The sequence below is a fragment of the Heterodontus francisci genome, chromosome 25, assembly GCF_036365525.1.
Source record: "Heterodontus francisci isolate sHetFra1 chromosome 25, sHetFra1.hap1, whole genome shotgun sequence".
In the NCBI taxonomy this organism is placed as follows: domain Eukaryota; kingdom Metazoa; phylum Chordata; class Chondrichthyes; order Heterodontiformes; family Heterodontidae; genus Heterodontus; species Heterodontus francisci.
Genome location: NC_090395.1, coordinates 59319021 through 59336091, shown reverse-complemented (window position 1 = coordinate 59336091; position 17071 = coordinate 59319021). Strand labels below are relative to the sequence as shown.

Here is a 17071-nt window from a genome sequence, read left to right as displayed (position 1 = left end):
GACATTAACCTGTTGCTGAGCTACAGGTCCATGGTTGCTACTGGCTCACTGGTACCTTGCTCAGGCGGCCATAGTTCAGATAATGGCATCGACAATGAAATACAGCAGGCTAGTTGATCAAGAAGGTATCACGGCTGATCCAGATTCTGATCTCACTCAGTCACCACACATGCCCATTTACTGCAAGCGTTGCTAGAAGTGTTCAGGAATGGGAATCTTTGCCAATTTACCTTTGCCTAAAACTAGATGAGGGAGGGGGGCTATGACCAAATCTAGCACCCACTTCCATCAACCATCTAGCTAAGCTAACTTAGCACACAGAGATTGGGCCTTTCTGGCCTGCATATCTTTGGATATTCTTGCTGTGCTTTTGAAAAACTATATGTTATAGATTTCAGATACTTTTTTTGACAAACATTCTACTGCATAAATTTTTTGATGACGTAATTGCTGGTCCAATTTTCCTCCTGATTTAATGGAGTACTAATTTTTGGATTGGAAAAATTGGCAGCTGCAATTTCATTTAACTGCCTTTATTGTTTCATTTCTTTTTACTTCTCCAGTTCTCAGTACTTTTCCTCTTGTCTCTCCACTCTTGAGTGTGATGAATCATGTTGGGTTACGATATCACAGATTGTGATGGTCATCCAGTGAGCATCCTGTGGACTAGTCCACCAAAGGTGCCATCACTTTGAGCCCATCCTTATTCTCACCAGATCAATTTTTGCCTCCCTCGCAAAGAATGCGGAGGCAGTTGTGGTGCATTGCTGCTACACAGGTATCTTTCAAATGGAAAGCGTTCTCTCTTACCAGTAGTTTTAAAAATTTCATTCTTGGTATGTGGGCGTCGCAGGCAAGGCCAACATTTAGTGCCCCCTAATTTTCCTTGAGAAGGTGATGTTGAGCCACCTCTCGAAACATTGCAGTTTTTATGGTGTAGGTACAAACATGGTGCTATTAGGTAGGAAACAGTGCTGTTAGGGAGAGAGTTTGAAGCTAACATAATAGTTATTACTAAAGCCAAATGCTATAGTACCTTCTGGAGCTTTTTTGGCATGACACACTTGATAAGAATAACTGTTTTATATAAACCTTTACCTTACCAGGCTCATTTTCATGTTAGTGATTTATAAAGAAAAAAGAAAAGACTTGGATTTATATAGCATCTTTCACGACCACCAGCCTTCTCAAAGTGGCAATGAAGAACTTTTGAACTGCAGTCTGTTGTTACAATGTAAGAATGTGGCAGCCAATTGCACAGATGGTGCCCACAAATAGCAATATGATAATGATCAGATAATCTGTTTTTGTGATGTCGATTGAGGGATAAATATTGGCCAGGGGATAACTCCCCTGTTCTTCTTCGAAAAAGTGTCACGGGATCTTTTACATCCAACTGAGAGCGCAGATGAAACCTCGGTTTAACATCTCATCTGAAAGAAAGCACCTCCAACTGTGCAGCACTCCCTCAATAATACACTGGAGTGTTAGCCTCGATTTTTGCGCTTAAGTCTTGGATTAGTACTTGAATCCACAAACCTTCTGACCGGAGGTGAAAGTGCTACAAACTGAGCCACAACTGACACATATAAAGCAATTATTGTTCATGACAAAATGATTGTAGATAAGTTTATAGTTTTGTTCAGCTTCATGATGCAAAATGTAAGCATTCAGTTTTATCAGCATTATTCAGCATTCCTGGAATTCTCCTGTGAGTGTGGGCCAATAATGTATTTGAAGGTTATAATTTACAGGAGTATTATTGATAGGAATAAGAGTAAACCAGATAGACTTATAGTTGAGCATTATTTGGTGCCTCAGCATTTTTAAAGTCCTTGTTTAAAATATAAAACAATTTTGAGTAATGTTTATATCAAGTCCCACTCTATGACTTAAGTACATCATCAATGCTGACACTTCAGTATGGTATGGAGAGATTGTTGGAGTTGTTATCTTTTGGATAAGATGCTAAGCTGAGCTGCCGTCTGCCTGTTTAGATGGATGTAAAAGATCCCAAGGTATTATTTATGGTGCGGGTCTCTTGGTGTACACGACAATATCCAGTTCTCAAACAACACCACCCAAATAGATTACCTGGTCATTTATTTTACTTCCTGTTTATTGGACCTTGCTTTGTTGGCTTTAGATTTGCCTGCATAACTGCACTGATTCACTGGTGGTGAAGTGCTTCAGGACATTCGATGTGAAAAGCACTATAGAGTCATAGAATTACACAGCACAGAAACAGGCCCTTTGGCCCAACGTGTCTGTGCCGGCCATCAAGCACCCATCCAATCTAATCCCATTTTCCCGCACTTGGCCTGTAGCTTTGTATGCTATGGCATTTCAACAGCTGCAAGCTATTTCTTTTAGTAAAACACTGGTGCAGTGGGAGCTCCAGTAGAAAACCCAAGGGGAGTGAGGTCCTATTCTCATTCATATCTGGGCATTATATTTGATCAAAACTGTCATTTAACCAATGGTGTATATTCAGCAATATGTTTCTGTTGCTTTGCATTGTATGTTGCGTCAAGGTAAAAGGTAAATAAATGAAGAGAGATGAAATGTAAACAATGCATCAAATGGTGTTTATCTCAATAGAACAATTCAGTACATTACAATTCATATGACACACAAGATGAGGTAAATAGAGTGCACCAATACATTAAATAAGCAAGAATAATCAATGTTTAAACCCTATGAACATTATAGGAACACTTCCCCAAACTACAAGAATTGTTTTTAACAAATGTCACAAAAATGTTTTGCATCCTATATTTTTCCTTAATTTTGTCTTCACAATATTCAGCAGTAGAAGTGTGTGGGAATTTCTATTTCAGATATAGCCTGTACTGAAAACTTTAAGAGATTCAGTAGCTCAAAGGGTCAACACAAATGCTACATTTTACTGTAAAACATATAACACTGAGGTTAGTTATTTCATTCATGAACTCCAAAGTCACTGTTTCAGCTTGCAATAATCTTGAGGTAGGCTTGTTAACAAATACATGCACAAATTATATCAACATTTACAAAGATTGTATTCCCGCCATCTACTTTGTGAACCTTCCTTCAGTACCACTGGAACAACTCAAATGAAAATAATGAATGATTTATTTATTGGTAGAAAATGATTTTAACCCCTTTTCCCTCGACTGTGGAGGATTCTTCTGCATGAACACACAAATGTATGTGAGTGTGACGGTGATGTCAGACTTAGGGCTGAATTTTGTTCTATTGTCGGAGGTAGGTTTGTTGGTGTGGGGAAGCCGGGGAATCATTGCGGAGCCGTCCGCCACGGAACCAGGCGCCGTAACGCTGCTGGCCAATTTTGTCGGAGGTGGGGAAGTACCATGGAAGCACAGAAACCCCGACGTGACGGCATCATAATTTAAATGTTATAAATACTGCTTGAAATGAATTTGAATCTGATTCACCACAATCCAATGAAAGATTCTCAATTTTGTGCATGACAGCAGCACTTACAAGCCCTTAGTTTCTCAACTTTCAAAAGGTGACACCACTGAGGCGAAAAGGAAGATAACTCACCAAAGGTTTTTAGGGGAAATAGGCTTTGCAGCCATTGCTGCTATTTGAGTTCACAAGGGACCTGTGTGTGAATGGTGGGGACCTCTGCAAGGGGCTTGTTTGTGAATGGTGTGGGGGGGGGTTCTCTGCAAGGGGCTTGTGTTTGAATGGGGGGGGTACTCTACAAGGGGCTGGTGTTTGAGTGGGAGGGGGTACAAGGGACCTGTGTGTGAATGGGAGGGGGTACTCTACAAGGGGCTTGTGTTTGAATGGGAGGGGGTACTCTACAAGGGGCTTGTGTTTGAACGGGAGGGGGTACTGTACAAGGGGCTTGTGTTTGAACGGGAGGGGGTACTCTACAAGGGGCTTGTGTTTGAATGGGAGGGGGTACTCTACAAGGGGCTTGTGTTGGAATGGGAGGGGGTACTCTACAAGGGGCTTGTGCTGGAATGGGAGGGGGTACTCTACAAGGGGCTTGTGTTTGAATGGGAGGGGGTACTCTACAAGGGGCTTGTGTTTGAATGGGAGGGGGTACTCTACAAGGGGCTTGTGTTGGAATGGGAGGGGGTACTCGACAAGGGGCTTGTGTTTGAATGGGAGGGGGTACTCTACAAGGGGCTGGTGTTTGAATGGGAGGGGGTATTCTACAAGGGGCTGGTGTTTGAATGGGGGAGGGGCCATCCTTGCTCTAACATCTGACATGGTCAGAATGATGCCTATTTATCGCAAACCACAGAGGTGTTCATTTAATAAGCTGGTGATCAATGCTCGGAGAGACTAAATGCAGGGTTGGCAGCCTTTTAAAGATGGCGCCAGCATCTGCTTTAACATCAGGTGGCGCCATGAACAGTGTCTCCATTACTGCCCCCGCCAGGTAATTGGGGGGGACGGCCACCTCCACAATGCAAAATGGCTGCCCCCCGTGTAATCACGGTGGCGGGGCCACTGATGTCATAGGTGGGACTGCCACCATTTTGCACATAAAATCATAAAATCCAGCCCTTAGTGTGTAGTTTAGTTCTTAATGCACTTATTAACCAAAAACATTTTCTGTATCAAAAATACCTGGGCTAGAAATTTGTCTCGGGCAGTGGCACACAATGGGCTGTATCAGATCAGCCACCTGTTCGACTCAATGTTGACAGCCATGGAAACTGAATGTCAGGCACTGCATATAACAATATGGTCCATTTTGTGACACTGCCTGAGACAAATTTCTAGCCCCCTGTCTTTAAACGGTTAATACATCAAGACATGTGTTGAATTATTCAAATGAGGAAGGGTTTACCTACACTGACAAGGGTCCTAGAAAAACATGTTGATGTCTGAGAATGTAGTACACGTAAAAGTTTTATATTTTAAACTAGCCTAAAAGATAGCTTCCAATACTGCAGTTACTGGAGACAATATACTGTAACTAACAATAAAATACACACAAGTGCACATTCATTTGAATACTAATAGTATTCATACCAAGTCAATAAATAGTGGAATTAAATTTGGCTGTGTCTAATGCTGCAAACTCCTTTGAACTGGGTGTTAGAGAATTACTGATACAGTAATAGATGGATTTATGAAAATAACTTGAAATTAAAGTAATTAAAATTCCATGTTATGCTCTCAAAAATAGTACAAAAATATTCTATTTAAAATATTTTAGCTATGCATCCAAATGTAAGAGCAAAATATCCAGTAAGTTATATGATCTAACAGCAATCGCTGATTTTAAATCTGTTACTACCAAAATATATTATTTGTTAAAAATAAAATTGACGAACACATTATCTTTGCTACTCAAAAATAATTCTCTGTACAAATATACAGAAAATATTATTTGCAGTTCTCTTATTCACTGTGCTGAAAATAATAATTGAATGAAAATCATTCATATATAATTTACATTTAGTTTGCGCAGTCTCAGGATGAATTCTGAAGATATAAGGTGAGGGGATACATTTTTAGACATTGCAAAAAAGTCTGTTTATGTCATTGTACTCTTGTGGACTTCATGCATAAGAGTTTTTTTGTCGTAAATTCATTAAGGGAAAGCAAGTGTCAAATGAGCATAGGACTGGCACTTTTGCACAAGAAAGCAGGGTACTGTGGTGGAACACTTCAGTGTGATCCTAGCAGTTGGTTACACAGTGGTATAACCTACCCACTCTCTCAACCAGATTAGGCGCTGGGAGAACCAAAAGACCATTATTTTTTTTTAAAAGGGTCAGCAAATGTTGGGAGCAGAAAACATCATGATTTCTCAAATGTCTTATGAATTAAAAAACTGCAAAACCTAAATATAAATTTCACTTTAAATACTAGTGACTTTTTAAAATCAGGAAGTATTGGTTCCTTCAAGCCAGTTCTGCTACTTATCAATTCATTTTCATCATTATGTATCTCTGAAGCCAGTCAAAAAAGATGTTGAGCTCTCCAATGGCTTTGTATACACCTTTCCCCTGCAACTGATAAGCACAATAATACAGCATTAGACAATGAGAACTATTTTAAAGTCAGCTCTTCCACGATGTTTTAGGACAAAATCTCTATCTTACCTTCTCATATGTTTTATAAATATTCTCGATATATGGGCTAGGTCTGCAGTTGCACAGGTCACAGTTGAAGAACCTATGCTGAAAAACAAAAGTATATAATTTTACTCAATGGCTGATTGTTGTCTTTCACAATTATTGTAGTTGGAAATCATACATATTTCAATACCAAAATATAAACAGTGTTTTACATCTGATGTAGTATCAATATTGGCGACCACGCTCTGGAAGTGGTTCAAGAGTTCACCTACCTTGGCTCAACTATCACCAGTAACCTGTCTCTAGATGCAGAAATCAACAAGCGCATGGGTAAGGCTTCCACTGCTATGTCCAGACTGGCCAAGAGAGTGTGGGAAAATGGCGCACTAACACGGAACACAAAAGTCCGAGTGTATCAGGCCTGTGTCCTCAGTACCTTGCTCTACGGCAGCGAGGCCTGGACAACGTATGCCAGCCAAGAGCGACGTCTCAATTCATTCCATCTTCGCTGCCTTCGGAGAATACTTGGCATCAGGTGGCAGGACTATATCTCCAACACAGAAGTCCTTGAAGTGGCCAACACCCCCAGCTTATACACACTACTGAGTCAGCGGCGCTTGAGATGGCTTGGCCATGTGAGCCGCATGGAAGATGGCAGGATCCCCAAAGACACATTGTACAGCGAGCTCGCCACTGGTATCAGACCCACCGGCCGTCCATGTCTCCGTTATAAAGACGTCTGCAAACGCGACATGAAATCGTGTGACATTGATCACAAGTCGTGGGAGTCAGTTGCCAGCATTCGCCAGAGCTGGCGGGCAGCCATAAAGACAGGGCTAAATTGTGGCGAGTCGAAGAGACTTAGTAGTTGACAGGAAAAAAGACAGAGGCGCAAGGGGAGAGCCAACTGTGCAACAGCCCCAACAAACAAATTTCTCTGCAGCACCTGTGGAAGAGCCTGTCACTCCAGAATTGGCCTTTATAGCCACTCCAGGCGCTGCTTCACAAACCACTGACCACCTCCAGGCGCGTATCCATTGTCTCTCGAGATAAGGAGGCCCAAAAGAAAAAGAAAGAAGAGTATGGCATAGTCTGAGGAGTGTAAACAGTGCGAATATTAACTGAAGTGCAATTGGTTTAAAAACATCACTGTTTGGAAAGGGCATCATACAGAAAAATGTGTCAGGCTAACAGCTGTAGGTAACTTCTGCTCTGCAGTAATGCACTGCTATGCAAGATTTGGTCAGGCATTAGAAAGAAAATCTACTGCTTTACTTTAATCTATTCATGTTTCAGGATGTCACAATGTGTATATTATTCACTCTTGGGATGTGAACGTAGTTGGCAAGGTCAGCATTTGTTGCCCATCCTAATTGCCCTTGAGAACGTGGTGGTGAGCTGCCTTCTTGAAACACAGCAGTCCATCTAGTGTAGGTACACCCACAGTGCTGTTAGGGAGGGAGTTCAAGGATTTTGACCCAGTGACAAGCAAGGAACAGTGATATAGTTCCAAAAAAGGATGGTGAGTGACTCAGAGGGGAATTGCAGGTGGTGGTGTTCCTATGCGTAGCTGCCCTTGTCCTTTTGGGTGTTAGAGGTCACGAGTTTGGAAGGTCCTGTTGAAGGAGCCTTGGCAAGTTGCTGCAGTGCATCTTGTTAGATGGTACACACTGCTGCCACTGTGCATTGGTGGTGGAGGGAGTGAATGTTTAAGGCCGTGGATGGGGTGCTAATCAAAGAACAAGGAACTAGTACAAGGAAAGTAAAAACAAAATACTGCAGATGCTGTAATATTTGCTAGTTCCGAAGAAGGGTCACTGACCCGAAACGTTAACTCTGCTTCTCTTTCCACAGATGCAGCCAGACCTGCTGAGTGGTTCCAGCATTTCTTGTTTTTATTTTAGTACAAGGAAAGTACCAGCTCCTACAACAGTGTTCATTTTCCATCCCAACATTAAAAATGAAATAGACTATTTAGGCTTCATTTATACATTGATTATTGTTGGTGTCAAGTAGTTTCACTTTGCATGTATGCTGAAGTGGTAGTTTAGAGTGGAGCAGAGCAATACTTCTTGACTCTGGAGTCAGCTCAGGCCCTGACTCAGTATTTACAGCCCAACATCTCAGCCTCAGAGATTGCTACAGATTAACTAATGTCCTATATGAGTGTAGGCAACTGCTCAGAATGGGTGTGGGCATATTCTAAAAGCAAAAAAAAAACGCATTCAGTACATAAGTGTCAAGTGACACTCAAAGGGAAGCAGCAGCTGCTAACTGTTGCTCAGACTCACAAACTGGCTACAAGCACTTTTGTCACTTACTGCTGAATCATCCAAAGACTCAGAGAAAATAGTGAATGCTAATTTTTCACAGCTGTTCAGACATCAAAAGCCTATTTGTGAAACATTATTAAACGGGATAAGAGCCCAAAGCTAAACTTGGTGCATTCATTTGTCCAATGATACTATCGCAAAGTTGGTTGCCACTACTTTGATCAAATGGAATCACATGAGTTACAGTTAACAAAACAACTAGGTCAGTGCTTCTTTTTTTCATTTAAAGTCCTTGATTTGCAGCTGGTGCTGTCCCACTAAAAATTTGCATTCTTTATTTTCGCATAGACTTTTGCAAGTGCGCTCAAGTTGCCTGGTTATCTGGTTAACGGTTTTCACAGCAACTATGGTGGTATATTCATTTTACGTCTGCTTTTGTTTCATTCTGAATTGGTGCAAATTTTGGGCTTTGCATTTCTTTTGTGAACCATAACTTTCAAGAGAGAAGTGCTGCACATGTTGACCTAGCCCTGTACCAGAGGTGAATGAACACCTTTGCTTCTGCAAATTAATTCTAACAAGAAAACACAAGCCCTATATTTCATCCATTGACATGATCTGAATTAACTTTAAGACAAATTACATTTCCCTGTCCAAACTGGACATTAAAAAAGTCACTTTCAGAACATGCTGGTTAGATTGTTTTAGAAGTGTTTGTGTATCATTTAAAGGGTAGGCATTCGATATTTGGTTTGCAACAAACTGAAATATGGCCTGGTTTTGTAATTATATGCAAAAATAATGTGTTGAAAAGCTCACTTTCTGCTGAGAATGTTTCCAAAGTTTTAAATTGCTGCAAGGAGCTTTGAATTGAGGTTTGGTTTAAGTCAACCACCATTATCTCTTCCCTAGGTTCCCTTCTAAATAATTCCTTTCACCATTTTATTTCAAAGGGGCAGGAGGGCATGTTGCCCCAAGGCAATGATAGGATGATGATCTCTCTTCCTGTTCACCACTCTGCCTTATGAGTAGAGAACTGGGAAGGTCACAGTCTATGGCCTTCCTGCCACAGTGCACTTAAACCTATATAAAACCCAGAGAATGTTTGCACCAGAGAATGTTTGGCATGAAATGTCAATGTATATTTTAAATATAACCTGTAATTGTAAGTGGTAAGGCATCTCAGAGTGCCACATACTGTATTGACAAGAAATTGAACTGTATTGCACTTGCACTTTGTTACGTCAAATTTCAACTGTTATGTAATGTACTTTTACAAATTTTATGAATAAAATATTTTTTTCGAAAAAATAACTGGGATAGTTCACACAGAATTTCAAGTAAATCACTGTAATGACGTTATATTTATCCACTATCCGATTTAATTTTGAATGCACCTTTACCCGAATAAATACATCTACTTTGTTTTGCCTTCGGTTTAAAAAAGGACAAAAGTCCAACTATACAAATCAGAAATTCATATACCATGTGGTTAATTAGATGTTAAAATATGTAAATTGTAGGAATTCTTCAGAGATTGGCTGTCAAATCAGAGATGAATTAGAAGAAAAATAATTTATGCCTCCTCAAGATATTCCAAGATGTTCTGTAGCCAATGGGCTACTTTTGAAGTGCAGTCACTGTTATTATGTTGGCAAATACAAGCATCAAGGTCTCATGAACAGCAACTGAATGAGTGACTATAATCTGCTTTTTTGGCAGTGTTGATTGTGGAAGGGATGTTGGCAAAGATACCAGCAGGGAACTTCCTGCTCGCTTTCAAATGACCTCATGGATTCTTTTATGATTATGAGGCCTCCGTTTAATGTCTTATCTGAAAGCTGGAATCTTTAGTAATAGTACACCCTTAATATTTCACCGAGGTGTCAACCTAGTTTATGAGTTTAATAGTGGGCTTGATCTCACAGCCTTCGAATTGACAGGAGACTGACTAAAATACCTTAAGGCTGAAAAGTAGTTGGTTTTAGGACACAATCGGGTAGACATGGTACTATGGTAATCTGGCAGTGTGGGTTGTACACTCTTTACAGAACCCACGGGATTTTCATTCCATTAATTTCAAAGTGAGCATGAAAACCTTCCCGTGTGTCAGTAGGGATGACCGGGATGCAAAAATTGGAAAGGGGTTGTACGCATATTTGTAATTCATCCACTATTTCATATCAGGAAATATATATATAAGAAATTTAGTTGCATTTGGGGGAAAAAGCGGCTGATGATCCATTACGGCAAACAGACTGTACTACGGCAGAAAGCATCAAGATGGAAATACAGGTTATGTGTATTTGCAACAGGGCAAAAAGTACCTGGTATCAGAAGTGCAGCTTGATACTTAGTTATTCATGAATATGATAGAAGGGCCTTGAAACAGGCGCAGGATTCTTCTTCGATTAAATTAGGCCAAAGCCAGGGAACAAAGGCGAGCCAAATCGGCCGCAGGATCTCGAGTCCAGAAATTGGTCTATATTATTCCCATTTTACATTTGTAACCAGTGAGGCGCATACCAATTGTTCACCTCATTCTCTGGTATTTTGATCTTGTATTTTTAGCCAGAACAAATATTCCAAAGAATGACCTGTTATTTAACAGCAAAAGCGGCTATAGTATAAGGATAAAGGCAAAAATATAGTACTTACACAATTTTGTACATTCTCTTTCAGCTCGGATAGTATGTTTCCAATTTTGCTGGTCTCAATATTGATGATTTTCTGCTGGGTCTTGGCTGCTGGGATTACATCCCTGAGGTAGAAATTCAGCATTTCCTTCAAAAACTGACATCCTTCACGGCCCTGAACATTTCAAGACGTCACCATTATATCCTTGCAATGGGTCATTGCACAAATAGGAAATGACAATTCTGTCACTAAGTTGGAATCATGCCACAGTCTAGATTCTCATTTAGAAATTATGCATTTACAAAATCTTCACTTTGGCCAACAATATGCTTAAGCAGAAACCATATAAGAACAGGACACTTTTGTCTAGTTTAGTATTAAATAGTTTCATTTCCCCCTTTTCTGACCTAATTTTTAAAATTAGTTATTTCTTCCCTCACTGTTCCATCATGCACCAGTTGAGAGAACAACAGGTGACTCCCCCTCCATTTGGGGTGAGCGACAGCACCTACTGGGAAATTCAATGTGTTTGAATCCTGACATCCGCTCGCTGAAATCTGTGTTGCTGAAAGTTGTGTCGCTGATTTATCTCCGTGTGGTAGCTGGGGAGTGGGAGGCATCTGTTTGTGTGTGGGCACCAATATGCACAGGATTGTGATTACTGCCAGCTATGCTATTTATGTTCCATAGCAGTCCACTTGATTCTTATCCTCGGCATGAGCTTTCTCTACATGTTGTTTATTTTCCGATTGATCATGTACAGGACAGAGCATTCTCTGTGACTCAGCCCCTCTCACGTGTCACATAAATCAATGCGTTGAAATGAGCCACTAGTAATCTGTACACATTACGCGCGTGATATAGCAACCTTTTTACATACAGTCACTCACTGTTATTACCACTATTCAAAGCACACAAACACAGCTACAAGCAAAAACAGGGATTTCCCAGTAGTGGGACTCTGCCAACGAGCTCCATTCATGTATCGCTTTTATGCTTCATATATCAATCAATTCATGTTAAACTTTCCTTACCTTGAATCCATGGTGAAGTCTGCCTCTCAGCAGCGTTATCTGAAAATTGTCATCTTTCTTTTGCTATAAGAAACAAGAAATACAAATTACTAAATGCAAAATTGTTTCCAGTGAGCAAATGCAGCAGAACAATTAGACCTAAATCAATTTCCAGCAATGTACTGACCCTGACTAATTACGGTAAAGACTCATTTTGTTGATGACACAGTCCCACAATAGTTGACCCTGATAGACAGTGTCTGGTTTGAGGCTTTGTTTTAAATCATTTTTTTCTGTCTGAATAACTGCAGACATTTTGGATCACTGTGATCCACATATCTCTAACTTGCCTGCAACAATCTTTATGCATATTTTTCATATTGAACATTACAAAGTATAATTGAACAAATCTACGCATTAAATCTTTTCAATAGCAGTATTATCTCAATAAAAATATAGTACATATTCTCCACTTTACAAAGAACTGATGTCAAAGCTAATTTAGCTGGTAGTGAACAGTTTTAATATAATTATTGTACCATTTTGAACTTACATCTTCAAATCTAATTTAAATTATTTTATCTCCTAAAATACTATTTGGAATGCATTTACATGAAAGCAAACTAAAGAGCTCTAAATCTTCTTTGTCACAAACTTGTCAGTGAGAGAGTTGACTCTCATGCACTTTATAAATTGTTATGTTCTAGACCTGTAATTTACAAAGAATGAATTGTTCTCAACAACTGGACAAAATGTATTTAATTTCATACTTACAAAATAAGTCCTTATTTTCCGATATGAAGTTCTGAGTTCTTTGAGGTGAGCAGGGAACACAGCATAGCTAAAGCAGTGGTCACCCGACTGTTCTTGCCTGCAGCAGCAACACTGAATGCTAAACACTGTGTACAATATAACAGTGACACACTTCATGGTTTCTGTCTGGTTTGCACAACCCGAAGTTTATGTGCACTAAAGTGTATAGCGTTCTTACCTTGATTCTTCCTTTATATATTTCCTTCATGACCGCTGTTGGTTTCTGACTTCCTATTAAATTTCCTGTTGGTTATGTATTATTTGAGGTTACTGTCAAATTTCTAAATGTCACTCAACCTTCCCGGCAGTTTGAAGTTTCCATTGACCCCTATGTATATTAATCATTGTGAAATTTAATGGCAGAATTTTGTTATATTTTGGACTGTATTCTTTTCTTCTGTCAATCTGACATTGTACAGATTTTGGAGTTAACTATTTCTTTTAGCACAATAAAATTTTTGCTCTCTCAATAATTTTCTTACAGACCTCAAATCCCATCTCTTGTCTGCAAACATTTCACTTCAGTTTGATACTATTTTAACAAGTTTTTTTATGTGCTAATGTGGACTATAACCTGTCTTGTGCCATAATTATTGAGTATGTCTATAGCACCAATGTTACCTTGATGAATGTACATGGATACTGTATCAGAATATCTTACCATAATGATAGAATTCTACTCCTTCTGCCTTTTCTTATACTAAGGTGCATTGCATTGCTAATAATCGCAAATTAGATCAAGTTGCAGTTTTTGGTTTACAATAATTCTGCTTCACACAAACATTTAAGTGTTTTACGCAAATAAATGATTTGAAGTGAAAATTATTGAATATATTTTATTGTAAGTTCTCATGATGTGTTTTGAATTGTGGAGCAGCATATCACTTGACCTTTAGCAGCCAGAATTGAGAAAGCAGCTTTAACAATTGGGGAAAACCACACAACATAGGGAATGGTTGATTCTGACTCCCTACTTTATCCTTCCTTATAAGATGATTTCTTGGTTTCCGCTCTGCAATATAACGGAGGTCCCTATTGTATAAACTGAATCTGTCGATCACAGTATGGACTCTGAACTATGACTCTTTTATGGAATGTGGGACTACCATGAGATGTGTCTGTATTACCCTTGATTGAGAGATGTTCTATAGACTAAAAAAGTTACTTGATTGAAGCTACTCTACCACAAAACCACCAATGGACAATTTTACGAAGCATAGAAAAAGTTATCTAAAGGTACCACTCATCACCTCTTATTCCTTTTCCTCTTTTTTGAAATTTTGGTTTATGAGATCAATTTTTTGCCTTAAATATATTCATTTTAAGAAAGTTCTGACGTTAGTGTTTGGACTTGCGCTATGCTCCATGACTGAGTGGAACGGGCATCATTCGATTTGTCACCCACTCTTATAAACACAGGCACGTGTGAGAGATTGCAATGTTGATTGCGAACTATAAATCAACTTTAATATAAAACAAGTGATTTTTTTTTCTTAATTTTGAATGTTGAAACAGGATATTAGTGGTTATGAGTGGAGTCAATTCGCAGAACAGTCCACACATATATGACAATAATTAACAACTCAGCATTTGTACAAATACTTTTGAGCTACCACAATATCTAAATGCAAACATTTTCTTGATGAGTAAAGTTAGAATTGCAGTTTGAAAAATGTGAAGCTCGTTTGTTAAAATCTCTTGCTTACCTCAATCTAAAATGGACTTCAGCTTTTAGACTGATTCATGTCAACCATGTTAACAGCATGAAGTACAATTTTTAAGCAATGACTGCATGATGAGATACACTTTTCATAGTCATATTTTAGTTCTATACATGAGCTTAACACAAGATGCTTGTTGCTTAATCTTGTAAAATACTGGCTTCCCTTTTGCCAAATGCCAGACAAATAATGTGCTGAACATTAAATATCTTCCTCGCAATCACACTGCCACCAAGTGAACAAAATCAGGGAATTAAATAGAATTCCAAAATAATTTAAGGCTGTCTTATCTGACCTTGGGAACATATTTCTGCTAACTGATTTCATCATTTTACTCTGTGATGAGCAGGAATAATCCTTGCTTCAGTAACTGGTAGACCTGAGGAACACCCAATATTGGGCCTTGGGCCTCATTTAAATAAGCTAGGTGGCAGTGACCCTCAGGCAGATCCTGGGAGAGGCAGAGGTCAACTGGGCTGGAAAGGGTGATCGTTAGAGGGCATAATCAATCATGGAGGGGTATCCGGAAGGGAGAAAATGGTCTTCGACACTGCAGCAAAGTCCACTCGTCCTGGCTCCAAATTCAGGTAAGTATTTTTTTTAACAAACTTACCTTTTTGATGGTAGTCTCCAGGGGACCCTTTAAGGACTGCTGATCAGGTCTGGGATTGGCTGTGTTTGGAGAAGACCAACTTTGCAAAGGAGGGCTCCAACAGGGATTAAGCCTCTTATTTGCATATTGTCATGCAGGCCCCCACTTGCCAAGCATGAGGCGTATTCATTTTGCCACATGGACATTAAATTTCAAACTGTTGTTGAAGTGAAGAAAGGACTTGCTTTAAAAAATTTCCAGATCTTGGGTGGAAAGACATTAACAGACAGTGTTTGGAAGGATAAAGCAGCCATTCCCCCACACATTCAACACACAATGGACTTTTGATCACCAGATGTTGAAGGTGGGGGAGCTCACATTCCAGGTAGACTGCTAAGATGGCCAAATACACAAACAGACATGGTCAAACCAGCTAGTCACATGACTAACCTGCTGGACAACCTGAGTTTTTTGAATTTGTACAAACAGTTTGGGCAGAAAGTAGAACTGAGAAGATCTCTCCTGGCTGACTCACCATAGTCCCTCCTATCTGCCTGCTCCTGTCTCTTTCTCACGGAACTCCAAATCCACTGAAGACACATGAACTCCAAGAGAGAAAAGTCTCCTACAGCGAACAAGGTTTAAGAAGAATACTGAGCCCCAACGAAAAGCAAGGTCTACCTACAATAAAGGACACTACAGTGAGCTCAAAGAACCATAACACAAAAAACCTCCTCAGATATTGCCTCAAACATTTCCACTTATTTCTTCTGTTTTCTTTCTGTACCCATATCTGCGTGTGTGTGTCACGTATGCATGATAGCGTGGGCGTGCGTGTATCCGAAGGTGTTAATTGAATTAAAGTTTAAGGTTAATAAATTTCAACATTTCTTTAAACATAAGAAAGCCTGTTTGTGCTCATTTCTTTACCTTAATGTTGGAAAACAGTGAACAAGGATTCACCAAGGGGGAGCTAAAAACTCAGTATATTTAAAAATAAAACGCTGTTACGGTAAGACCAAGTGAAGGCTTAAAGGGAACCCTAGAGCTCATTCTCACCTGGTCGTAATAATATGCAAATAGTCCAATGCCTGTTTCGGGCCTGTGCCCTGGATACTTCTTTTTTTGCCTCTGCCAATATGGTGGGCAGTGCATTTCCAGCGCAGAATATGCTGCCTGCCAAATTGGGCACCCATTTGTGGTGCCCATTTTAGGATCCAAAATGAGTATGGAATCAACCTGTTTCTAGGCTTATATAACAGATTGCACTACAGTAAGTCACCAACTATATTTTGACAGCACCTCCCAACCCTGTCACCTTTACCAACACGAAGGACATCAGGAGCAATGTTATGAGAAGGTGAATACCTCAAAGTTCCCTTACAAATCACACACCATCTGCTCCTTCATCATCATTAGATAACCACGGCAAGAGCGAGGCCATGTTCTTTGGGAACTGGGCTGACTGATCCTTTGTCCCCTTCACCGTCAGGTCAGATTACCTGAAGGTGCTGGGGATATGGTTCGGAAGGGCCGGGGCGTGCACCAAAACCTGGGAGGAGCGAGTAGCCAAGGTACGACAAAAGTTGGGCATGTGGGGGCAGCGATCTCTCTCCATTGTGGGTAAGAACCTGGTCATCAGGTGCGAGGCGCTCACGTTGTTGCTGTACGTGGCGCAGGTCTGGCCCATACCCCACTCCTGCGCTGTAGCAGTCACCTGAGCCATTTTCCGCTTCATCTGGGGATCTAAAATGGACCGGGTCCGGAGGGACACGATGTTCAAATCTCTGGACAAGGGCGGGAAAAATGTACCCAACGTGGCTCTCATCCTGATGACCACCTTCGTGTGCGGCTGCATCAAGCTGTGTGTAGATCTCCAGTATGCAAACTCCAAGTGTCACTACGTGCTGAGGTTCTATCTGTCCCCGGTGTAGCGAAGGATGGGCCTGGTCACATTGCCGCGGAA

At 40.1% G+C, this 17071-nt stretch overlaps 1 protein-coding gene across 1 annotated transcript; it reads right to left on the bottom strand.

The window, feature by feature from the left end:
• Nucleotides 1-2567: 2567 nt before the first annotated feature.
• Nucleotides 2568-12967, bottom strand: il10 (interleukin 10). The gene is made up of 5 exons (XM_068057282.1): nucleotides 12754-12967; nucleotides 12001-12063; nucleotides 10988-11140; nucleotides 6081-6158; nucleotides 2568-5990 (listed from the first exon to the last, which is right to left on the bottom strand). Exons 1-5 carry the CDS (start codon nucleotides 12907-12909, stop codon nucleotides 5901-5903), a joined length of 540 nt encoding a protein of 179 aa, XP_067913383.1. The 5' UTR covers nucleotides 12910-12967; the 3' UTR covers nucleotides 2568-5900.
• Between the last annotated feature and the right edge of the window lie 4104 nt (nucleotides 12968-17071).